The following is a 27,407-nucleotide window of genomic DNA, read 5'->3' on the forward strand; positions in this document are numbered from 1 at the left end:
CCTGGGAAATGAACTTTTACAAAAAGAAAAGGTAGTCTCCAAAAATCGCAGTGGGTGTAGATAGTGACATCATGACCTAACTGGAGTGGGTAGGGAAATTTTCAGTGTGAGGAGAACTCTGTCCCAAATCCCTCAAAGATTAAAAATGTTTGTTCCTGCTCACTTTGAAGGTGCTCAGGGAGACCACAACACAGGAGCTGGTGGTGCATGTGGTCTATAAGCCATAGCTTAGGTACCTCTGGTGTAAGTCTTAGAGTCTATAAGAAGATGACAAAAACACCCCAAAGAGAAGAATGGTTTGAAACCTTTATTTTGCTGCAAGAAGATCCTTTTCCCACTATATTGAATTAATCCCTATTTAAAGAATTTAAGCTGATGTACTGCTGAGAAACACCTCTACTTCTAAAGAATTTGAAATGTATAGTACTAACTGAAGGACCAGGAGTGTACATGAAGCATTGTGTGACAATATTCTTCTGCAGTGATGGCCAGAAGGGAATGAGACCCAAACAAGCGGCTTTCAGTCACATCTGAAATGCAGGCACTTAACACAGATCCCAGGAGTCATCACAATCTAAAGTTGGTTGTATTCTAAATATAATTTCCAGCACAATGAATAAAAAATTCCAGAGAGTGAGATATGGCATCCAGTCATTTCTATCATGAATACTTTCCAGAATGAAGTTTGAGACAAGCCTTGCATGTGCATGCAAGGACAGAAGGATGGTTTTGTTTTGTTTTGTTTTAATTTTCTCTTTCTTCCACAGGCATAATGTGGAAAGGGCTACCACCAGAAAGGCAAAGCTGAAAAGTCCCATGCAACCTTGAAGCCTCTTTTGACTAATAAGCAGAGTTTCTGAGTTTAATGGCAGAAATTCTCATGATCTCTAGGTTTCTACCATAGTATCCAGAACAAGCATTTTTGCTGTATGTTTCTAAATGAGATGAACAGTGTTAATTTCAGTTAGATCAGTCTTTCCAAGGGAGGAGGTTGTACCATGTTCCACATTTCAACTCGGGATCCCTCCTTCTCTTGGCGACTGGGGCTGTAAGTCCCTTGGGTGGCCCGTTTATTGGCAGTGATGATGGAAACTATGACTGCCAGAAGGAAGATCAGTAACAAGACCAATGTCACTGAGCCAATGGAGGTGAATATATTGGAGCCCAGGTCAGCTGTCAGCTGGAAGAATGGAAAGAAGGAAGAATATGATGCCATTGAAGCAGAAAAGTAATATATACAATTTCACCATGGAAATAACTGGCTAACATACACAAGAGTATATTTTAGGATACTTCTCCCACAAAAATCTAGCTGGTTATGTGTGTACATACAGCAACATCTCAATATATCTGCTGCAGAGTTAATTGAGTAATAACAACAATAACTGTGTAGAAAATCCAGATTAAAATTTGTCCAATTTCCTGCAGGTTTATTCTTCTGTTAGAGTTATTTCTGTTTTTCTACCAGATTCTAAGAGTGCTTTGGATAATGCTTTTGAGCTTATTTTATTGTGCAAAATGACAATAGCTGCTGCTTGTTTGTTCTGTTATCTAAGTTTTCATCATGTTGCAGCCATAAGGCTGGCTCCCCATCTTCTTGCACTTCAAAGCTACAGTGGTAGAAAATATCAGTGATATCCTCACCACCGAATGAATGGAAGCCTGGGGGGCCAGGTAGCTTGCAGACCACTAGAGAGGTACAATAAACAGCAGGACATTCACATGCATTCTTTAGTCTTCTTGTGTCAAAAGTACAAGAAGTCCACACATACCATCACAACCAAGTCAATGAAATTAACTAGCGGGGGGAGACAATTTCTCCCATCAAACTGAAGACTGGTTTTAAAATACAGAAGAAATGTTTTGCTCAATACTAATGAAAACTGTTGGGATAACATATACTTGGAATAATTTCTACACCATTTTCCAAATTGCAAGACTGTGTGTTAAAAAGAAAAGAGTTTTTTTTAGTAATATAAACCTACAGACTATTAATTCTATTATTTTTTTTATTAATGTGGAACTGCTTAGCCATGAGAAAATGTTTATGAGGTTTGAACCCTGAAAGTGGTTTCAGGACTTGCTATGCTATCTCACTGCTGTGGGGGATGGGTGAGGGGGAGAAAGGTTCCTAGGAGAGATGAGTGAGGAATGCTGGGAGATAGGGGTAAGAGTATATACTTCCAGTAGAGTACCCAAGGTGTGAAGGTCATCCCAGCTGTCCAGCTAAAGCAAGCAGGGACTTATATTGGACAGCAGTGATGTAGGAAGATGCTGGAGGCAGATGATTAGTGACAACTTACTGTATTGGAAAAATGGAAAACTCTGTATTTTACCCCCCCCCCCCCAAATCATCCACATATACTGTATAGGCAAGGAGGGCCGCAACTAGGGTCTGTGTCACCCGGGGCAAACATGGATTCCGCGCCCATTTTGGCGCCCCCCCCAGCACTCATTTTGGCGCCCCCCCCAGCACTCATTTTGGTGCCCCCCCAGCACTTATTTTGGCGCCCCACCAGCGTGGTGCCCGGGGCACATGCCCCGGTTGCCCCCCGTAGTTGTGGCCCTGTAGACAAGATAAAGTGATTGACAACATAGTGTCAGGTAATGGGGCCCCAGCTGGATGGCACTCAACATGCTACTGAGGAAGAGCTGAGGTTTTTTCAGACTACTAATAATGTTTATGAGGCAGCTAGATTAAAGCCTTTGGGACAGCTAGTTGGTGATGTTACCATGCAGGAAAAAAAAAAATCCAAAGCTGCAAATACAGAATTACTATGGGATCATGGAATGTAAGAAGCATGAATATAGGAAAGCTCAACACAATGAAAAATGAAATGAATTGGCTATATATTGACCTTAGGCATCAGCAAATTAAAATGGGCTAGTACTGGACACTTTCAGTAAGAAGATCATACTGTTTATTACTCAGGGCATGAAAAACAAGCAACAGTGCTGCTCTCATAGTCAGGAAAAATATAGCAAAGACAGTACTGGGCTATAACATGTTGTTTGTTGTTTATTCCTTTAGTCGCTTCCGACTCTTCGTGACTTCATGGACCAGCCCACGCCAGAGCTTCCTGTCGGTCGTCAACACCCCCAGCTCCCCCAGGGATGAGTCCGGGGTATAACATAGTCAATATCAATTAGGCTTTGTGGACAATCCTTTAATATGATGGCTATCCAAGTTTATGTTTTAACACTGATGCAGAAGAAAAGAAGGCAGATGAGTTTTATGGTCATCTTCAATCTAAAATTGACTAAACGTGCAAGCAAGATGTGCTGCTTGTGGTTGAAGACTAGAAGGCTAATCTTTTCCAAGTTGGAAATTGATTGATTATGTACCATCAAAGAATTTTTGATTCCTAGAGACCACATTGGGAGGAAACTATAGTTAGACTTTGTAAGCACACACTAAATCCCACTCCCAAAGAATGGCTAATTAAGTTGTGAGAGTACACCTCCATGTCCAAAATAACTTTGTATCTCAAAGTAAATCTGACACAGAATTTAACTCAACTTGGCAATCATTTCTAGACTGTGTATGAACTTGTACCAGATTCTAGGTCTATAAGATCATTTAAGTCAAGATAGATCTTCAGTAGCTCAGACAGAAAATCTTGTTTTATGAATTATACTGTGCTGACTGTGTTATTGATACTTTCCATATTGCTTAGATTTTAAGAACAACATGAGGTCTTCAAAACAATATGTTCAGTCAATTAATGAAATATTGAAAATTTCCACTTAATTCTATGGTGCTTATAAATTCCCTGTTTATTCACTTCATGTTTTATTTTACCTTATTCTTTTTCTTCTTTCCTTTAGTAGTCTATTCTTTTTCTTTCTCTTTTTAAAATGCTTAATAAAAATAAGTTTTTAAAAAGTCAACACCAGCTTTGTGGCCCTCAATCAATCGGACAAACAAACAAACAAACAAAAATTCAAGTGTTACTCCAAGCAGAGCTTTATATATGCAGGAGTTCCCTAGTTCATTTTATCAATACAGCTAAGCCCACATACACTTCTATTAATAATAAATGACACCCTGTTGTTTCCCAGTGTTTATCTTTTTCTTCATAAAGGCAACAGCATGCAAGAATAATTAATTTATTATATGAATCTTTTTTTTAATCTGGTACTCTCCTGAGGTGTTAGGATTAAAGCTTCCTGAAGGCACCAGCCATCAGTTATGAGGAGATTGTGGGCATTGCAGTCTTTATAATGTCAAACATGATAAAAGATTGTGGTTTTTATAATGATGCTATGGTTACGTTGGATTTATGTTAATATTATTTGTTGTTGTACCTATTAGATAAAGCTGATAATTTTAAAATTATTGCAATGTATATTTTGCTGTAAATGACTGAAGCATCATAGAAGCTTTCATAATAGCAATAAATAAAATATAAACAAAACTGGATATTGGAATGGAAAAAGTTGCATTATATTCAATAATACAACATTTTATATAGTGCTAGGAAATGTTCATGGCATCAGTGCTAATAAAAACCACTGAAATCAAATATTTTCCAAGTTGCATTAATTAGTTGTCGAGGGACACTTGAATTTGAAGAGCTATGAAAGATATTAAAATATTTTCCCTATCTCTATCAAGAAGCACAAAGATAACTAAAAGTACCATGAGAAAACAGACATTCTGGACAGTATCACCCTATGAGAATCTTGATTGTCAATTCCAATTTTGTTTTGGTGCTTTTGATTTGGAATACTAGTGACAATTGAGTTGTCAAAAATGGATTATATGCTTGGGGCATAACTTTAAATCCCAAAAATGTTTAAGAACAGAAGAACCCAGGAGGTTTAAAAAAAAAAAGATCAAAGCTCTCAAAAGCCAATTTGATTAGGAAATCAAATTTGACTGTATCTGCAGAGCAGTATTTCTCACATTGACTGGTACAGATAGTTTTCAGCAAAATTGTTTGGGCTCAGCATCTATAGGAAGGACAGTAATCTAGTTTCTATTTTCCCATGATAAGAGAATCACGGTGCCACAGGACAGATACCAAATAGATTGTTGTCCATGTAAAATAAAAGCCATGTAAATTTGGCTCCAGGTATCTCGTTAGGGATCTAATGATCCTGCCCTCATAATTCTCCTCTGCCTGGGAAAATGGAATACATTGTGATTATAAGGAAATCTGTTATTTTCCACATCAATCTCACCTTTATTAGATAACAATCCCACCGCAGATAAGAAACAATGGGTATCCTTCCACCATAAGTTCTTAAACATTTGGAAAAAACATGTTTCATTTCACTCTATTTCAGGATTTAAGCTTTTTTTCCTTTCTGCCCATGGCTTGGAAATGATTTACAGTAGTTTTCTTCAATCTTTTGCCCAGCAGACATGTTAGGACTGCAAGTTACCAAATTCCTGTCTACATGACCTTAGCTGAGCACCTTCCTAAATTCCTTTCTTGGAGTCTTCCCCAGTATGAAATCTTCCATTCCTAGCTACTGTGGGTGCATTTCTAATCTCCAGTTACTCACAAGGGTGTAATTCAGCCAGCATGCTGAGATCCACCCTGCAAGTGTGGTGGAGACCACATTTTGCACCTCTCAGGCATAAATGGGAATTGTTTTTAAAGAACTTAATGTGATGGAAACATACAAAGCTGCTTTAATCCCACCCGACAGTCCTTCTAACTCAGGAATTTCTACTCTGATTGATAGCATATCTCTTGGGTCCCTGGGAAAACTTTTCCCATCACCTGCTACTTCATATAATATAAGTGAGGATGCTGGAGCACTGAAGCTGTGAGATTCTGTACACACTTTGCTTAGTTAATCCTAAACTATTTTTCATAGTTTGGTCTGAAAACAGATAATTTCTTGGTTTCTAAAACAGTTGAGTTCCAAACTTCCATCCCTACCTTATTACAAATGTTTCAGAAAATTTGGCTTACATGGTTTCAGTAATCATTCTTAAAAAAAAAAAAAAATCAAACCCAAACACTGGCTAATTTACACAGCCTGCTACACAGCCCTCCCCTTTTTAAACCAGCTTAGTTCTCTAATTCATTCTCATATTCAGCTTAGTTCTCTCATTCATTCATTCAGTCTTCCCAATTCCTTTTTCACTGCACTTGGATGCTCTTGTTAGATCTAACAAGGTAGGGAAACTATATAAACCATGGCTTATGGGATTATACTTTTACAAGCAGTGTCCATATATTCGTACATATGTGTGCCTGGGAAAATTCATGGTGGGCTCTATACTCTCCATTCTGTTCACATGACCAAGAGGAAGGGGTGTGTGCCTTAGAATGGAACATTTACCTGCCATCTCAGGCATTGCCCAATTGTCCAAGGAATGGCCTCAAAGAACTGGAGGAAGAGCCACTGCCAAGGCAACGATCGGACAAGCGAGGCTTGAACCCATTCCAAGAAACTAGTTTTGAGTAAATGTCTTGGACAAGCCCCTCCCTAGTTCACACTTAAATAAAGTGAGAGAAGGGTGAAGCACATTTGCACTTGCAAGATTCTGTTACTGTGGCTGTCACAATGAAAGCAGTCCTGCATGACCCATATGACACTGGTTTCTTAGTCTGGTCTACCTAATAGGGTTGCCACTTCCCATTTATTTGTGTATTTATCTAAACAATCTTAAAAAATAGAAAAGAAAAGAACCATGCTCTAGGGCCTGAAAGGTACCAAAAGGAGGTCTCTGGGTGAGCCTTGATGGTGTGTGTAAAATGCCTGTGTATTTATAAACCTTTTCTAAGATGAGCCATTTATCATTTATGTTAATTTCCTCATTGTTTTAAATTTTAACTTATTTCAGCTTGGGTTCTTAATTACAGTGTTTGATTTGTTTTAAAGTAAGTTTAAATTCTCTTTCATCCTGATGCCCACATTTAACCTACCATGTTAAGTGTTTGGAGATTTTTGGATATTTCTTTGAGGCAGTTGTTTAATCACAAAAAGAGTATTAGCTGTAGATCAAATTTGTTTCTAAAGCTTGTGCATTCTCTCTCTTTCTCCATCTCTGTGATGAGATGGTAAAGGAGCATTGTAAATAACTCTAGACATCAGGAACAAATGATTACAATAAGTGTACAAGCAGCAGTGTCTAAACATTTAGTGGATGGCCATAGGCTGTACTCATATATAATTATCTTTCAGCCATATCTTTTAGAAACAAATAAGTTTATTATCAGAGGAGCTTTCTGGAAATGTTAGGCACAAGGACAAAATATTTCTTTTGCCCATGATAGGGTTTATCTATCTTATACCTATTTATCCTGCCCTAGCTGGGGTTGTATTCTCCTTAAAGAATCAGAAATGATGTGGGGCACAGGACTGGCACATCCCCTGATGTTCAGGCAATGTCTGTACTTAGAAGCACCTTTAGCAGTTTCTGAGGTTCTGCCTACCACGGCCTCCTTAAGACATAGCTGGTGGTTTGTCTCTGTGCCCCACCCTCTAGTTACAACAAGCCTGGCTCATTGCCATGTGCTATATATTGGCCTGCCTTTAAAGATGCTTCGGAACTTGAAACTGGCCGAAAACACAGCCACCAGAATGCTGTAGGAGCAACAGAGGAACTTTTCTTTCACCTTGGAAACTAAACCTGTCTACGAAGCACGTCCCACCACAGAGCCCCAGGCCCTCCCTAAGGATACTCTGACAAAGTCACACCTGAATGGGCCTCAGCTTGGTCAGTGTCCAAACAGAGAGCTTGTGGCTCTGCTCCGAGCATCGAAGGAGGATGCAAGCACCATGAGTCTCTCTCCTTGTGGCTCAGCTTAGGCACCTTGTGCCACCAGCTGCCAGATGGTCAATTCCTCGCCTGGGTAGCAGAGCTCTTATTTCAGCAAAAGGCTCCAATTATGTCAGTAATCGTTCACCATTGGAAGCCAATGGGGATTCACAACAGGGCCTGTGATGATTGTTAGCCTCTCCAGCCTTCTTAGATTAGGGCGATGCTGAGGCACCAGATGGTGAGCAATATGGGCTCAAGGCCAACTCTGCTCATGTTCAAGGAGTCAGAGCTCTTTGGATCAGGCCTGGATTAATTTGTATTGTGGGAATGGAGAACTCGGCCTTGTATTTATCAACATGGCAGTGCCTCTTTTTCGCATTTCTTGAGCAACCTTTGCCCCTAATTCTATTAACAGTGAAGCTGTGGATTGAATGTTAAGCAGGGAGACCCCCGCATTTTCACCTCAAACAAAATGAGAAATGAATTTAAGGGCTCTGCCTCAGGCAAAACATCAGAGGAGTTTGGAGGGAAGCCGAAAGAGCTCTGAAATCTTGAATAAAAGCTATAGGGATTTAGGGATCCTTTTTTTAAAAAATGACAGGAGAAATTTGAAGCAAACTTGCAGATTCCTGCTCAGATAAAGCATGTGAAAATTTTCAAAAGAAACTAAAGGAGGTTTGCTTATATAAAACTCAGACAGCGTGTGCCCATTCATACTTAGAACCAAAGCTCATTCAGTGTTTTGATAATTCCCTATTTCTTAGTTGAAGGTTTATGTGATCTAACTCCTTGGAGAATAAATTGTGACATAAATAAATACAATTTATATAATATTATAAATTATTTTGCCATGGTTTTCCAGTGTAATAACTTTTTTTGCAAAGCAATATAACTTTAGATTTAAAAACTGACAAAATTAACTACTGTCCACTGAACAGGAAGCTCAGTGGGTGATCTGAATCTAGACATTAGCTCTCAGCCTAGCCTACCTCACAGGTTTGTTGTGAGAATGAAATGGTGGGGGTATTCTGGGGGTGGGGTGGGAGAACTTAATTATACTACTTTGCCTGAGGTACAGTACAGTAATTTCAGACTGTGGACTCAGAGGGATTTCTAATGGATATTGTGAAATATTCAAAATGCTCTAAGCCCTTAAGTAATCATTGCCCTGATTAACAGCTCTCTCACATATTCTATTGTCTTGTCCTGATGCTGCCACTGGAAAAGAAGTAAAACTTTCAGCTCATGGGACACAGACAAGATCTGCTAGAGAGTCAGAGATGGCCTCTACGTTCTGCAGGTTTCTACTGCCCAGATGCAGCAAACTAACCTTTCCCTTCCCTTCCCTTCCCTTTATTTATTTATTTGATTTCCATAGCTGCCCATCTCAGCAAGTGACTCTGGGCAGCTTACAACAATAAAACTATAAAACAATTAAAACAATTACAATTAAAACAGTTAAAATATAAAATAAATACAAAATAAATATACATGGCTGCCAAGTGAGCAATGTATGAATGTTAATACAGCCAAGACACAGGACCATCCACATGCTCGAGGCCCCAGGCCTGGGCACAAAGCCAGGTCTTCACGGCCTTACAGAAGGCCAACAGGGTTGGGGACATCCTAATTTCTGGAGGGAGGATGTTCCAGAGGGCAGGCGCTACGGAGGAGAAGGCACGCCTTCTAGTTCCCACCAACTGACACTCCCTGGCTGACGGGACCCGCAGCATACCCAACCTACTAGATGGAATTGGACGGGCAGAAACAACTGGGAGAAGGCGGTCCCTTAGGTAACCCGGCTCCAAGCCATGAAGGGCTTTAAAGGTGACAACCAGCACCTTGAATTGCACCTGGAAGCACACTGGCAACCAATGCAGCTCACAGAGCAGTGGTGTTACATGTGTCGAGTACCCAACACCATTTACTATCCGTGCAGCTGCATTCTGCACCACCTGAAGCTTCCGAATGCTCTTCAAGGGCAGCCCCATGTAGAGCGCATTACAGTAGTCCAGACGGGAGGTCACGAGGGCATGATTGACTGTGAGCAAAGCCTCTCAGTCTAGGAATGGGCGCAGCTGGCGCACAACCCGAAGGTGTGCAAAGGCCCTCCTAGCCACGGCTGCCACCTGCTCTTCGAGCAGGAGCCGTGAGTCTATGAGGACCCCCAGATTGCGCACTGGGTCCGTCTGGGGCAGTGCAACCCCATCCAGGACCAAAGGTGGAAAGACCTTAGCCCCAGGAGGCCCACAAACCCAAAGCCACTCAGTCTTGCTTGGGTTGAGTCGAAGCCCATTGCACCCCATCCAGGCCCTTACAGCCTCCAGGCACTGGGTCAGGACATCCACGGCATCACCCTTCCCTTCCCTTTATTCTCCCTCCCTCCCCTCTCCTCCTTCACATAATCTTTAAATTTTGAACCTGACTATTGCTTGGGATAAGAGGAGATGCGAATCAGTGTAAGTGCAGTGTTTTTTAAGATTTTTTTAATGATTAATGTTTAACTCACTGTAATTTTCATCCCCCACAAACTTTCAAAACTTTTTAATGTGGCCATATCACCTTTTGCAATACAATCCCTGAGACACTGTTCAAAAGATTCCATGATCCTTGCCTTGGAACAAGGATTCCTACACTTTTCAAAATCGTGCCTCCCTTTTGATTTTTTAGATGCCATCCCTTCTCTCCACCCAGATGTCCATTAAATCTGTCCATCATTTTGCATATGGATAAAAGTATACATTTTTAAAAATTTTTTATCCCACCTGTATTATTTTTATAAATAACTCAAGGCAGAGAACATACCTAACACTCCTTCCTCCTCCTATTTTCCCCACAACAACAACCCTGTGAGGTGAGTTGGGCTGAGAGAGAGCAACTGGCCCAAGGTCACCCAGCCGGCTTTCATGTCTAAGGTCTTTTCAACCCCCATGCCCACTAATTTTCCCACCTCACATCTGCTAATCTTCACAGTGCCTTCCAACTGTTTCATTAATCTGCCCACCATCACTAATCTTCCCTGTACATTAGATCTTCATTTGCAAATTACTGTGTTTTTTTAATACAGAATATTTTTCTAAATTTTTCACAGCTTCGTGGTACTATTGATATTTCATGATCCCCTTCCGTTTGGGAACTCTGCCTCAGAGGAAGGTGGAATATAAATGTAATATATGTAATGCACAAATTATTCTGCATACAAGCTAAAATAGCCATTTATTATATGAATGTCACAACTTAGGTTGAACTTTAGAATGTGCCAACAGAGAGTTGTAGCTGATAAAAGCTGAAGCACTTCTGCAGTTTGCACTATGAGCTGGAAGGTTGCTGGTTCAAATGCCTCTATAGCTATGGATCTGGTTCATTACTGGTTTTAGTTTGTATTGTCTGTTTGTGGTTTTATTCTTGACTGTAAGCCCCCCAGAGTTTGTTTTAAGATGGGCAGCTATACAAATGTTTTAAATAAATAAATAAATTGTAGGAAGGTAATAAAGTCGTTTTTTCTCTGCTTTACCTCCCCTACATCCATATCAAGGGAAACCAAGGGAAATCAAGGGACTAGGGTTAATAGTATTGATTTATTTTATAGGTCTCATTAAAAGAAATAGGTGTTCTTAGAAAGCACCATTGCTAAGTATTATTCATCTTTCAAACCACAATCAACTTTTTGAAATACTTTTATCTGTCTCTAGATCAGGTTAACTCTTAATTGTGAGTCAAAACTTTTGTGTACATGATGGTGAATGGTAGCATGGTTAACAGTTACTATTGGAAGAAACAATGGGGCAAAAGCAATAGAAGGGACAGTGATCATGCTTTATCATCTTATTCTCTTGCCTGTTTGCCAGAAGAACTGAAAGCAGAGTTTGGAGTTTGACTTCCTGGTAAGGCATTCTTTTAGATCACTTTGATTGTTATGCTGGGATATGTCAGAGAAAACAGGCTCATGTATTAGAACTAGTTTTTTCTATTTTTGCATTGATAGCATTTTTAAACTTTTAGATGTGTGCATCTATATTGTGTTTCCCTGTTAGTTTGACAGATTTAATAGACAGTTAAAACGGGAACAGAGCCATGCTGTTAGCATGAAGTCCTTTTCGGCAGTGGCGCGATCATTATGGACCTCTCAAGTTCCGTTCTTGATGTTCAGAAATGTAGTCTTTCCCACCCTCTCAATAATGAAAGGGTGGCTTTTGGTTGTGGAGTTTCTTTTATTAAAGTGAATGTTCTACATACATTTGCACTGGCATTTTCTGGTTTTCATTTTTTTTAAAGTCGCTACTAGGGAGATTTCCCTCTAGCAACTTACAACATCTTCTAGACCATTGGCTCTAACCATTGTGCTACCATAGCAGTAATGAGGACATGTTTTATATTGCTTTAGTAATGAACAGGAAATGACCTATGATAAATATTTAATGGTTATGATTTGGTGAATTATAGTCTTTCTTTCTTTTCACTACTGAGAGTATCTTTTAAGTAGGTTGGCAAAATTGTCAAATTTAAGTGAATAGAATGGATAATGGAGTCTTTGAGACCATTTTGTCTTTCACATGTGCACATTGCAAGGTTTAAAAATCTGTATACCTTTCTTTATGGTGAACAGATATATTGATTTATTAAGCCAACATATATATGAGCCTGGTGCCAAGATTCTATATTGTTATATTGTCCTCTGTCTCTTTTTTTCCTGGTATATCTCAATTCAACAATTAGTGGATTGGCGAAATGGCTTTTGTGTAAGACTGTGCGAAACAATGAATTCCTTGTCTCACAGAGCATTATCTGAAAGTCATCACATCAATAAATAGCAGCTGTGAAAATCTACACTCTATAACTACTGGATTTGGAAACTACAGCTATCTCAATCATTGCATCCAAAGAAGAGGAATATAAAGGCACAAGGCTGGACAAGGAATGCCCAAGATTAAGAAGTGTCTCAACTAACCCATAATATTGTATCTCATCTAAGGTTATTTATGGCTAGAGATTATTATTTTCTTTCATATAGCATTAAAGAATCATACAGAAATTTGCAAAATTAAAGACATCAACATTTGCATTTTTTGAATATGTTTGTCAAGTTTTTTTCTCAATGCCATTTGAGAAACGTGCAACTAGCACAAAATATCTCATTCTCCATCAACATCTGCCTATCTTTCTGAACAATCAATGTACAACATGCAAGTACCTTCACTTTTAGATCATTCCAATTAACTGGTTCTTCAATAATTATGTGTATGACACAGATTTGTTGAACATATTTCAGAGAAAACTGTCCTAGCCAGTCAGTGACAGGATTCTGCAAATAATATTGAACCCCTATCTACTGCTATCATGAATCTGTGATTAGAAAAATACTTCTAATATTTCATGCTGTCACAGCTAGATATCAAGACAACCACTCATCTATGTAGCTGTAACACTTATATTGCAACCATTTTCCGCTTTCAACTAAATATAGCAGAAGGCAGTGTACTATTGGCCTTGTGTCTAACATGTGACTCCCTGCTATCTCATTGTTTAATGAGATATAAATAACTGGCTTGTGTTAGCAAGCTTCTGTGAACATTATTGCTATGAATCATTTCTTACAAGAAAGCTGATATGATCCGAAAGATGGGACAGCAGACCCATCTGAGCTTTTTCAATGATTATCTGGCATGCTGGGCTGAAGATCCTGTATTTTCCATATACAAACTATTATTGAAGAGGGAAAGAGTCGTTGAGTAACAAATCCTTTAAGATGCTGGGGACTGTGATTATTTTAATTCTAATTATTTCATAATGGGGGAGGGCAGTGATGTTGTTTAAGGTGCCATAGGTTCATTAAAACTAATAGAGGCTTAATTCAATTATTTTACATGATTTCACACCAATATACAATAGCCTACAGCCAAATGTTGGCAATGTGACCATGGGGCAGTCTTGAGAAACCTGCCGAAAAAGAAGAAGGGACATATGGTATCTGAGGTGGGGTTACCCACCCCTTTTGAAATGCAAGGTTCTTGCGTGAGGTATTCTGTTCACAGTTCTTTGGAGAAACAATGTCAAATTTTATATCTTTTCCTATTCTCTGTCCTTTGGTAGGTCTACCTCACATGAACATGAAATGAAGAGTTTTGGTGATGTGTATGAAATAGCAGAGCTGTGACTCTACTGACTCAGTTTGGTCCAGTGGTTACGGCATCAGGCTAAAAACCAGGAGGCTGTGAGTTCTAGTCCTGCCTTAGGCCAAAAGCCAGCTGGGTGACCCTGGGCCAGTTACTCTCTCTCAGCCCTAGGAAGGAGGCAAACCACTTCTGAAAAACCTTGCTAAGTAAAGTGCAGGGACTTGTCCAGGAAGTTGCCAGGAGTCAACACTGACTCCAAAGAACACACCAAAAAAAAAAAAAAAAGGAAAAAGAAAAAGAGAAAGAGAGGGAGAAAGAGAGAGTTGTGACTAGGGATGTAAAAGAAACCTGCTATAGATTTCTATGAAAAGGACTTGTAAGATCCCTCAGAATGGATTCCATGAATAGCATGGAGGGCAACAATGAAAGTGAAAGGTGAAAGGTCCCCTGTGCAAGCACTGAGTCATGTCTGACCATGTGGGGGGACGCCACTTTTGTGCCATTTTCTTGGCAGACTATAGTGGGGTGGTTTGCCATTGCCTTCCCCAGCTGTCACCTTCCCCAGCAAGCTGGGTACTCATTTTACCGACCTCAGAAGGATGGAAGGCTGAGTCAACCTGAGCCGGCTACCTGAGAATCCAGCTTCCTCTGGGATCAAACTCGGGTTGTGGGGAGAGTTTCGGTTGCAATGCTGCCGCCTACCACTCTGCACCACATGAGGCTCTTTAACAATGAAAAGTCTAGTAATATACAACTCTTTCTGGTCAAAAGTCACAGTGTCAAGAAAACTTGCTTCTAAGAATTGCATGCAAGGAAATATTTACTTAAAAATAGCTTACACCAAAGTAAGGTAAGTTTAAAAAGCCTGCATTAGGAAAAACTATGTAACGAAGGACAGCCTCCCCTTTCAAAATCTATGTATGTTACCCAGTGACAAAAATGGTGAACAGAAATGGATGTCAATTTTTTATTATCTCATATTTAAAAATAGATCAAACTTTCTCTTGCTCCACTAATTCTTTCCACTCCAAACTATCCATAACCTAATGTTCCTTTGAAATTTTATTTTTAATTTGTTATTTTAAAATCTGTCTTGTTCTTGTTATAATTTCTGCATATGTAGTAATTCAAATGTAGAACAAAAGCCCCCTAAACTTAATATGCTGCAATTTGAAATGTTAATGAAGGTGGCACCACAATATTCACTCTTTTCAGACAATAGAAGAATTCTGGATCTTTTTAAAAATATTACTACTCTTGTAGAATCCCATGCACCTACTTGTCTGAAATTTAATAGCTTTTATGACATAGAAATGCCTTAAATTATAATCTATTTCTATTTTTAAAAAGTTACAAGTCCTTAAAAAATAATTAAAGAAGTCTGGCACCAATTGCCTGCATTGATTTCTTTCAACATTTGGTAAAAAAAAAATCAAGAGTCTGGTAGCACTAATTTTCCAACTAACAAATTTTATTAAAAGGCATAAGCTTTCATGAACTTCAGCTTACTTCATCGGATTTGGCAGGGGTTTGTCTCCAAAGTTCAGCCAGTTCTAGCAGCTAAAAATGACATGAAAAGAGGCAGAAATAAAATCCAAATTTTACAGCCATATAAAATAAAAATAAATAAAATGGCAAGTCTGCCATAATAGTTAATTTTGGGCATCTAGATCTCTACCTTGATCTGTCCACAAATCAGATAGGCTAGCCTTAAATAGAGCCAAAGTCAGATTGGTTCATATCAAAATTTGTGATTGACATATATCCATGATACATCCCAAGTCTGTTCTTCTTCCTCAGGAGATAATTTTAATCATAATTAACTATTTTTCAAACATTAGAGGGGCTTGTGTATTTAATTCCTTTGCATGGTGCTGATATATCAGACACTGTATATGAAAATTTGCTATAGTCCCCATTTTTGGTTCTAATCTGAGATCAAGTTCATAGATTTTAAAGAAACAAATGTACTATAGCCTGGATCTCCCCAACTACCTTCTATATGTAGCCTTTACTCCCTCTTGAATCTTTGTTTATAATGTAAATAAAGCTTAGAAGATCCCCATGAGTTCTCCTGGTACCTGAAATTCTTACTCCAGTGGGAATGTGCGAAGTGGTGGGATGAGGTGGTGGGAGGAACAGGTTGAATCCCAAGGGAGAAGATTTCACCTAAAATATTCCGAGATGCTGAAATGATCTATTCCCATCCCATCATTATCTGTAATTACCCCCAAACCAATAGAACTGTGCTTCTTTTTAACTAGCAGTGTGTTTTCATTTTTCTACCTCTCAAAAGAAGCAAGGGGAGTAGTCACATACACTTTGTACTTCCTTTTGATCTCTACTTCTATATTTTGTGGTTGTTTTGCTTCTCAAAGAAAGTGAACAGCTGGTTTTACAGAAGTACAGATAAGACACCTCTGAGACACTGGCCATCCACATTAAATGGGATGATTAACAAAATAATAAAACAAAACTTCATTTACTACACTGATGTGCTCCCACAGATTTTGCTTTCTTTCTGTCATATTTAACATAGCACTTGTTCTTAATATTTGCAATTCAATTGCAAGCAGGAACTGTTTTGAGCTAAGCTTGCAGAAAAATAGGGGTGCAGTTTGAGGAAACTTTATTATTCTTTTTTTTAAAAATGAAACAAGATGAAGTTAACTGGTTCTGCCAGGAGAACCCAACCATCTGAAAGTATGTTTTATCAGAATTAGTGGAGTTATAAAGTTTAATTAAACCTTATTAGGGAGTCACCAATTTCCAGAATTCCTTCTTAGAACATATTGTTTTATATTTTACTCAGTATTGTCTCCAGGTTATATTTAGCATAGTATTTCCACAGATCAATGCCACTGTTTATCTCCTTGGCATTTCTTTCAGGGCGTACCACACTACTACCCAGAAGAAGCAAACAAGGTGAGCACAGAGTGTGTGTGTGTGTGTGTGTGTGTGTGTGTGTGTCAGGCATCATAGCCACCAAGCTGCAAGACCATATGGGCCAGGGCCAGCACATGAGCACAGCTGAGAAGGGCATTGGGAACAACACCAGAGGCTCCAAACACCAGCTGCTCATAGGTAGAGCAGTCGCTCAAGACTCAAGGTCTAGATAGACCAATCTGAGCACAGCCTGGATTGAGTACAGGAAAACTTATGACTCAATGCCATACACATGGATCTGTGAATGCCTGGGGCTATACAAAGTCAACAGGACACTAAGGACCTTCCTCAAGAACTCAATGGGCCTGTGGAATATAACACTGGAAGTCAACTCAAGGCAGCTCGCACAAATGACTGTCAAGTGCAGCACATACCAAGGTGATGCACTGCCCCTGCTGCTCTTCTGCATAGGCTTGAACCCCCTCAGCCAGATACTCACAAGGACTGGATACAGATACAAGTTCAAGAGTGGAACTACCATCAGCCACCTTCTCTACATGGATGACATCAAGCTGTATGCTACGAGTGAATGAGACATCAACTCATTGATCCACCTGACACGGATCTATAGTGAGGACATTGGGATTCATTTGGACTACAGAAGTATAGCCGGATGGTAGTAAAGAGAGGGAAGGTAGTTAAGACTGATGGGGTGGAAGAACCAGCAGGCCACATAGCAGATATACAGACCAGCTACAAGTACCTTGATATCCCACAGTCACATTGTAGGAACCATGATGAGGAGGCAAGGAAGACAGCAATATCCAAGTCCCATCAAAGGATAACACAGGTCCTGAAGAGCCAGCTCAATGGGAAGAACAAGATCCATGGCATCAACATGTATGCCCTTCCAGTCATCAAATACCCTGCCAGTATAGTGAGCTGGCCAAAGGAGGACATGGAGGCCACTGATGTGAAGACCCGGGAGCTCCTCCCAATGTATAGAGGTTCCGCCCCAAGTCCAACACCCAGAGACTGTACACCAGGCGGAAAGAGGCTAGGCAGGGTCTGGTGAATATCTGGTAGAGGACCAAAGATTGAGGAAGATACTGTACCTACCACCCATAGGGGTAAGAAGGGATTTATATACACACAGACACACAGACACACACACGTATGGTTAATGAATACAGCACAGCATCTGTTACGCTTTTAACACTATCAAGTGCAACATACCAATGCAGCTGTTATAGCTATAGGGGAATCTTTTAGCTTTATCATCTGTATTTATAGCAGGAGGATCTGCCACAAAACACAAATGTAGGGCTGCAATTGCAGGAACAGTGAAAAGCCATTTCAGGTTTCTTTTTTTTTTTTTTTTATTTAAAAGGGGGACTATTATTGCACAACACCTGAATAATCGTGAATATTTTAAAATATAAAGATTGTGTTGTTATTTATACCTATGCAACTGTGCAGTGGTGATGTATTGAAAATCTGAGGATCTGAGGAGAGAGAAGGGGAAAATTGACTCTTTGTCAAAGGAGAAGAATTGGAGGACAAATATTTCTTTAGCTGAAGCCAAAGGTGAAGATGGCAAAAAATGGTAAAGAATTGCTTTTGTTGCAATTTAACAAAATTGTGACTCAGTAATGCATGAACCTATCTTTTAAAACTATTATAAAGAGGTTTTACTGAGTGAAAAATAACGTCAGTGGAATAGTTTGGCTAAATTTTGGTGTGGTTTTATGGTTTTTCATTCTGTAAGCCACCTGGAGTCACCCTGTGTGAGTTGGGTGGCCTTATAAATTTTTTAAATAAATAAAATAAATAATTTTGTGGGGAGGGGATTGCCTTTTCTTTTTAATGTGCTGTGTACAGATAGATGTACAGACCTGCAGTACTTAGGAAAAAACAGTGCAGCTAAACAGGAAGCAGCAATAAAAAAAAAAAGGAGAAGACACAGTAACTCCTGACAATTAGCAGTGGATAAGCAGGGTTGCTACAGTATTGCAGTCTTGGTAGAGAGCAAACAGCCCTGAGCCCCTGATACTGCCTCTATTACTGAAGAGTATGATTTTGCTTTCAGAGCTACTTAGTCCTCTGCCAATTTCCCCACACTGAGAATTCAAAATATAACTAATGATATATGAAATCCACACGAGAGAGTCAACTAACACTGCACAATATGTTCTACAGTCTCAATAAAAAATAAGCAAGTGCTGTTAGCATGTGAACAGATTATTTAAAAAGTTCTTGAATATTTCTTGAATCTTTCCTAAAATGCTTTCTGAAGTAAATATGACTGTATTTCATTGAATAGGAAGCCAGCTTTGTTCTAAATTAGATTTTAAGATATCTTAACATCAAATATGCTTATTAAAAAAACCTATTACTATTCTTATTTTAAGGGACTAATTCACTACATCCAGTTTTCATTCTGAGCCAGGGCACAGAATCTGGTGGGGCTTACTGAAATGTGGGAATACATCAAAAAAAGAAATACAAATACGATGAAATGGTTCTGTAAAGATAAGTTTTAATGGCCTTATTTTCTAAAGACATTGTATTTCCTGATACTTGCCTGTCTTAGGTAGAAGTCTCAACTGCCATCTAAGGCTATTAAGTGGAAATACCAAGGATGTGAACCAAGGAGATATACTTCTAATGAACTATAGCTCCTCCCCCAATTGTAGGTAGACCTCCAGAAGTTGATCAATCAATTGATTGATTGATTTAAATGATTTATGGCCACCCATCTCACAATAGTGACTCTGGGTGGCAATCAAGGATAAAAACATGAACCACAGCATACAACCTCTGGCACCCAAAGATAAAAGAATACCCCCAATCATAAAAAAACCCACATCAATAACCTTCTGACTCAAATGCCTGGTGAAATAGCCAGGTCTTCAGCACCATATGAAAGGCTAACAGGGTCAGGGCCATCTGGATCTCCAAGATGGCCCTGACCTGGCCAGTTGGTAGTAAAGAGAGGGAAGGTAGCCAAGACTGATGGGGTAGAACTACCAGTGGATGCTGTTCCATAGGGCAGGCACTGCCACAGAGAATGGATAACTCTGGGGTCCAACGAGATGACATTATTTAATGGAATGGACCCAGAACATGCCCACTCTGAAGGATCTGGTGGGATGGGCAAAAACCTTCATTAACAGGTGGTCCCACAAGTAACTTATCCCTGTGCCATACAAGACTTTATAGGTGATAATTAGCATCTTCAATTGTACCCAGAACTCTACTGGAAGCCATTGCAACCTGCAAAGCAGTGGTATTAGGTTAGCATGTCAAAGATCCATGCTTTTTATTCTCTAAAAAGTAACCCTCTTTATTCTGAGCTGAATATGATGATTATAATAATATTTTAACAGGGAGGAAAATAAGCTCAAGAGGGAGGCAGAGAGGGAGGGAGGGAGAGGGATGACAAGGTATGCACTGCAGCATGGCTGGGAGATCTCAGGCTTGTTTGCAGTTGCCAAACTCTTTTTGAGAATCTACCTCTGCTTTCAAAGATGCTATAAATGTAAAATAGATTAGTGCAGTATGAACTTCTTTCTGCATTATGATGTGGACTTCTTTTGTAGCGCACTGATGATGTTACCTAGTTGGGAAATGAAATGTCTGCAAGCAAACAACCAAGCTCAGAGACCACCAAGGACCTCACAGTATTTATAATTATAATCCTTCTCACAACAGAGGTTCTTACAGCACCCTGCAAGCTGCTGAATCAAACAGTTGTTCTCCCCTTTTCTTGTTGTCTCACCAGGTGGAAGTACCTGGGTGACCTTATCAGGCTCAAAAGCTAAGCAGAAGCTAAGCAGAATCAGACCTGGTTAGTATTTGGAGGGGGGATTTCCAGAGCTATAGGCTAGACTAAGTAGAAAAACATTCTGACAGGAGATACTTCCATACTGCATAGATATGTCTGTGAAGTAATCTGGAGCCAAGCTGTAGTCAAAAGTAGCCTTTATGTTACCTTTCACTAGTGGAATCTGAAGTGTTGTCCATGAATACAACAAACAAATATTTATACAAAGGCCATCTGACTTGTATGGGTGAATATTCTAGTGTAGCTGTTTTAAATCCCTCAAGTTAGCACTCTCAAAGAACGTTTTGCTTATTCTTTTCTATCTTAATCAGGGTGTTGTTGTTTTTTTTGCTTTTATAAAATGAGTGTATATAGGAAAGGCAGTAAGGTCAAAATGAAAGATGAACATACAAGATGAAGGGGAAGGATATCCTAACGGAAGGAAAGGTTGTTATTCAGGGTTTGACACCTTTTTCGTCAGTATGATAATTAGGAATAACTGCATAGGAACAACTATGCAAATGTGGAATAAATTATTTATGAAGTGGCAGGCATTTATTATCGTAATGTAAGTGCCATTAGGATGTGTACATCTAACTACCAATTGCAATTAATGAATACATCAAGGCACCTCCAAGAGGCAAATCCCAGTCTCATATTCTGCAAGGGTGATTTTTTTTAGTTCTGAATTCATCATGACTGTCATTTGATATTCATGGTTTCAACATTTTTAGAAGCACAACTCTGTACAGTATATGCTGCTGTCAATTTTTTTTAAAAAAAGAATGCAACAATGCTAACCCCCAGAATACAAGCCAGCATTCCTTTTGGTTATTGTATACTAGAAAAAGGTAAGTTTGAAGGGGACCCTGTAGACTTCTAATCTGGGCCCTTGACTACTACTCCCTGCATGCTGCATTTTCAGAGCAGAGAGAGGCAGCCCAGCTCCCAGCTCATGCCTTTGCCATATTTGTATGGCTCTAGTTAAGGACTGTTTACTTTACTGACAGAAATGAATGACTGACAGTTGTAAGATAGTTGCTGATTCAGAAAAGTAGTGGGTCGGCACCAGAGACAGAATTTAAAATGTAAGCAGATAAATCCCATGCAGTACCCACACAAATATTATATATACACACAGAAAGAAACAGAGTCAGAGAACAAGAGAGAGAGAGGGTGTGTGTGTGTGTGTGTGTATTTCAGTTGACATTCGGTGAAATCAAAATAGCAGGCACCAAATGTATTCTGGAATTGGAAAAGAAGGCTTTCTGTCCTGAGGGAGGGTTGAGCCTCCTAGCTTTAGTCTTTAGTTAAAGCCACTTGTCTTGAGAGATGTTTAAGTAATCACACACCTCAGGGCTCAGGTGAAATGCAGTTTGGAAACAGCCCTGCTTCAGCTTTCGAGGCAGCATGTATCTGACATGTGCAAACCCTTTATAAATCATGACATGCTTAAAGCAAATGAGAATAGCACAAAGAGACACAAATTAGAAAGTTAGTTGCAGCATGACAAAAGCAGAAGGTTTATTATCTGCACAAAGACAGAGATGCTAATACAGGCAGAAAGTGGTAAATGAATACAGATGTACGGATTCCTGAAGTTAGAGGATGGACTTGATGTCAAGGTGTTAGGAGAAGCAGTCATTCCCCGTGATTGCAGGAGTTAATGGGCTTAGCAGTATGTATACATGCAATAAGAAGGGATGGCTATTAGTGATTTTAAATGACACATCCTAAATGTACATTTGCACCCTAGTATCTGATTCCACAACCTCAAAATACATTTTGAGGAGGGGAAAAATCTATATATACGCCTTGCCTATTCTACAGAATAATTGCATTGGACATATTTTTCATTTTGTGAAATAGCAACATGTTGTAGAAGGATATCTTTGAGAGCAATAGTTCTCCTTACAAATTCTGTGATGCTTCCATATTCCAACCCTTTATAAAGTAGTTTATTATTGCAACAACCTTTGTGTTGCTTAGATACTTTCTATTTTTTTCCTTTTGGCAAGATACCCAAAATGTTTTTGTGCAGCAATCAGAACTGACCACCATTATATAGTATTAATAATAGAATTTTTCTTCTAGGTCACTCAGCTCAGTATTATGCTCATTTTATGCATGCAGCAGAGAAACATGCATGCATGTTGCACTTTATGTATGCAGCAGAGACATGAGCTCTGGAAAAAGGTAATTGGTGCCCCTGACTGGCTTTTCTGTGTATCCTAATCCAATGGTGACCCACAGTTTATGGAAATGCTTTGGAGATGAAGTGGCACCTAGAATATTGATGACAAAACCAGTGAGTGAATAAGACTGAACATGAATACAAGCCTACATTAAGGTCTATCACTGTGGTGATAAAAGGTGGTGAAGCAGCAATACTTTTCCACCCCAAAGTGTAATCTGGCAGCCTTGTTTAAGATGACCTGAATTGTATTGGGGAATGAGGGAACAGGAAAAATTGCTGTGCTGTGATTTGTTTGCAAAGCACTTTAGGGAAAAAAATCACTTATATTTTCTTGGAGCTGGACATCTTATGAGAAGAATCTACTAAGATGACTGGAGAATGTCTGGTGATGTCATCTGGAATTGCTTTGAGGATGTAAAGTCTGAGGAAGTAGACAGGTCCTCTGTATTATGAACTGAGCTCCTGTATGCTGGATCACTGCCTATCCTAGATGGTTCAAGCTGCCAGAAAGGGGACAAGTGTGAATTAGAAGGATGACTAATGCTTCCTTGATGGAGGAAAGGGTATTCACCACCTTAAGATAGGTATTCATGCACCCTCTCAGGGAGACCTCCCTTGATCCAGACATCTTCTGTCCCATCTCTAATATCCTCTGTTTCAGGAAGGTTGTTGATAAGATGGTGGGAGTTTGTCTATAGAGGATCCCGAAAGAAGTGGATTATCTGGATCCCATACATTTGGTTCAGAACTGGACATGGGATTGTAAATGACATTAGACACTCTTGTGGATGACCTACAGTAGGACTTGGATGGAGAAATTAAAGACTTTTTAGTTGTACAGGAAAGTGTGTAACCATTGATGATTACGTCTAGATTGCCTGGGAGGGTTGGGAGTTGCACTTTTTTACAGTGGTTCTACTCTTTCCTAAGTGGGCAGTTGGTGGGGAGATGAGAGATCAACCCTTTGGCTATTTCTATGAGGTATGCTGCCAAGGCTCAGGTCCCCACCCCACTCCCCATTTTATTTAACATCCATATAAAACTCCTGGGAGAAGTCATCCATTGGTCCAGTGTGTGCTATAATCAGTAGGTGGATCTTCAGCCTGGGCCAAGTAGAAGATGCTGTGGAAACCATGATCTAGTGTGTGATGACTGTAAGGAATCGGGTGGGACAAAGCAGGCTCATATTAAATCCCAGCAAGACAGAGCAGCTGTTTATTCTTAAATCATCTGAATCCAGACTGATTACATTATTAGGCCAATCTGGAGCTGCACCTTTTTGAAGTGAGTGCTTTAAGATCACAGAAGCGTCCAATTCTATCACTGATTTCATTATGACATGAGTTCAGTTTGCGACTTGAAATGCCATTTGGGAGCATCTTAACCTGATCATTATATTTGAATCAATCTGTAAAAAATAATTACGATTTTAAGTTGCAACTGAATCTTTGCTCTCAATGACACCACTATAACAAATGTCCAGACTGCAGCAAGGCAGAGTAGTTTTAAGAGTAGTGAAACAAAGGAATTACAGTTAAAGAGTGCATGTATATATCTACAGACATACACACATCTTCTTTCATCCACACACATGCTACAGGTATGCACACACATATACAAACTAAGACACATAAGACTGGTGGTGACGTTTTGAAAGTCAGAAACACAAGTCCATGATTTCAAAGTATTGGAAGAAAATGACCACATTCCTTTTTAAAAACAGGAAGGGAATAGCATCTTGATGCTCACGGTACAAAACGTAAAGAAGACCAAAGGAAACCTAAATTGGGTTTAAGTAAAATGAAATCAAAATTAAATTCAAAGTGTTAATTATTGTTAATACGATTAATCTCTATCCCTGTCACAATCTTCCCTTTCTATCGCATTAAAATTACAGTTTGGCAGCAACATTTGGAAGGGCTCCAGATACAACTCTCATCGCTTGGGAGAGCTCTATATGACTCGGAGGCTGTAGACTGCATATCCTGTTTTAAAGTCAGAGTTGTTTGTTCTTGCATCTTACAATGTTAAGGGAGGAGACAGCATACAAATCAGACTAGTGAACAGACCCAAACTAGAAGAAATTTCCAGCAGATGAGAATGGAGATTTGCTTTGGAAACCTTTTGCTGCTTCTCCGTCACTTTAAAAGCTCAAGTATCACAAATCTATCTCACAGCCTCTGTGCTTACCATTGCAATAGCAACTCCAAATAATGTGCAGTGATGGATTTTACATCTGTATGAAATATTGCAAAACATGGTTAGAAGTATTGAATTTGTTATTACTTTTATTTTAACTTTGGCCAAGATATCTTCTGCTGTGCCTTGATGGCTTTAAAATAATACTGGACATATTCATGGCTACTAATCTTCTGGTTCACCCCATTCCACTGCTGGGTCATCATCCATGCGCAGAATGAGGTAAGAAAGAAGTTGAAAAAGATTCTGCCAGAGCAAGAGAGAGACAAAAAAGGAGATGTCGCTTACATCTATCTCACAGCGATCACCAGCATAATTCACATCACAGAAACAGTAAAATTTGTTGATCTGGTTCTGGCAGAGGCCCCCATTGAGGCATGGGTTAGAGCTGCATTCATTGATGTCCACTTCACACCTGCAAAGTAAAAATTAGATAAGTAAATAAGTATTGTATTTAGACCAGCTGCCCTAACAGAAAGTGAAAGAGAAGCAATATGGCTCTGTTTCCAGTGGCTCTGAAATGTTTAAACCATCCTTCCTCAACCTGATTTCTTCCAGATTTACTGGACTTCACCTTCCATTATCTCCAGTCATCATGGTCCATGACTGGGTATTACTGAAGTACAAAACATCTCACCGAGGAAAGTGAGTTAACAATATTGATCTTCCTTGGAGGTCAAGATTAAGGTACTTTCTGTAAATGAGACCAAGACAATCTCCTCTTTAAAAGTTATATTTTAATAAAAGGAAACTGGGGTGGGAGGAGAGGAAGACAAAATAGATGGGAAAAAATTCAGAAAAGAGAGATAGATATTAATAATAAAAACTAATGGATTGTCCCACATTGCTTGTTGGAGTTATGGATGGATTCCAGATCTGAGAATGTTGAAGATGACACTGACATGAAGGAATAATATTTAAAGTGAAACTTACATTTAGATATACTGGACATGATTACATGGATCCAGTAAGTATTGATAATGCTCTAGAAACAGACATACAGAAGTCCTGTGGTGTGAAGTGTTGTAACAAGAGTCCCAAGATGGCAGACACTTTGAGAACTCTTAAACATAACTGCAAACATTTCAAACATGAGTCAAGGTTTAATTCATATAATATGCCTATTGCAATCTAGGGGGAAAATTAAAAATGTTGGTCTGACCTGAATTTATTTATTACATTTTTTAAGGCCACACAACATCAAAAAGACTCTGGACAGATAAATATTCCAGAATTACTTTGGAATATGTGTTCAGTTAGTATAATCCAAAAACATACAGGTACCTTTATTATATTTCAAGAATATAGGAAGTGGTACACGATGCCATTTATTAATTACTGAAAAACTAAAACTTTTTGCTAGCTAGTAAGGTTGAAAGATTAAAGATTTTAATTTCTTAAATTATAGCAATTAGGTTGTTTTTAGATCAGCAGAACATGCATTTTCTTCTTGTTATAAACCTCTGAGAAGGAAAAAATGTACTAATGTTTTTTGAATATCCTTAATTCATTCTTAAACCTACAGGGGCTGGTATTTAATGTTTTTTTTCCCTGAATATTTGGACCATATAGTACATCATGGCTGTGAATGCCAAATTCTGTCTGCCTTGGTAACCAGAAATGTTTCACGTCATTCATCATTTCTGTTCCAAATTAAACATTACATGCAGATGTATACAATTCACTTTCATTTTTTTTTTAAAAGAAAAGTGATTCAGATATGAACAGTGGAGTGAGGCCGTGAACAGAGTTTTATTGTTCTCCTACAGGCTATTTTATTTTCCCCTGTTCAGGTAGAGATCAGTTACATCAGCCTTCCCCAGTCTATGTTCTCATTATATCTGTGGCCTCCAACTACCAGAATTCTTACTCACATTGAAATTTTGAGAGTTGAGTCCACATATCTAGAGAGAACTAAGATGGGTTGCAGGCATTTCTTGTGGATAGTATTTTTAGGATGAATCCCATAGATTATGGATTATTTGGAATCTAACAATGTAGGATTTCAGGAATCTTGTTCACTGTATGTATGAAGTATATGTGGAGCTGAAGTGAATAGAAAGCCATAATATAAAGATGCTCGTGATTTGTCCTACATGTAGGGTTGATCTACATGTGCAGAGAAACAATGTGGGATGGGATAGCCTTTGTGGCATGGGTTTGATCTGTAATATGGCCCAGCTTTTCTGAAGTTACAGCATTTTATAACTTGAGTAATATCATTCACGAACTAAGTTCCTTCATGCCAATAATTTTAATTTTTTTTAAAAAAAAACCCATCTTATACAAACTAGCTTTTCAGTGTGAAACCCTCATGTTGGAGTGAGTCCTTCAAAACACATTCTCGTGGTTTCTGTTTTGTTTTTTCCCACTGCTTCCACAAATGAATTAATAGCAAGATGGTACACTACTGTAATAAACAAAACCTAATATTTCTGCCAAGCCTAGTGTTTGTTG

At 39.0% G+C, this 27,407-nt stretch overlaps 1 protein-coding gene across 1 annotated transcript in view; it reads right to left on the reverse strand.

The window, feature by feature from the left end:
• Positions 1 to 322: 322 nt before the first annotated feature.
• Positions 323 to 27,407, reverse strand: part of CRB1 (crumbs cell polarity complex component 1) — a 99,060-nt gene continuing 71,975 nt past the window's right edge. Inside the window, exons 11-12 of the mRNA XM_063299879.1 lie at positions 25,239 to 25,365; positions 323 to 1,180 (exon numbers count right to left, since the gene is read on the reverse strand). Coding sequence (XP_063155949.1) covers positions 965 to 1,180; positions 25,239 to 25,365 — 343 coding nt within the window. The 3' untranslated portion in view covers positions 323 to 964. The remainder of the gene's footprint in view (positions 1,181 to 25,238; positions 25,366 to 27,407) is intronic.

This window comes from Candoia aspera, chromosome 3 (genome assembly GCF_035149785.1).
Source record: "Candoia aspera isolate rCanAsp1 chromosome 3, rCanAsp1.hap2, whole genome shotgun sequence".
Classification (NCBI taxonomy): Eukaryota; Metazoa; Chordata; class Lepidosauria; order Squamata; family Boidae; genus Candoia; species Candoia aspera.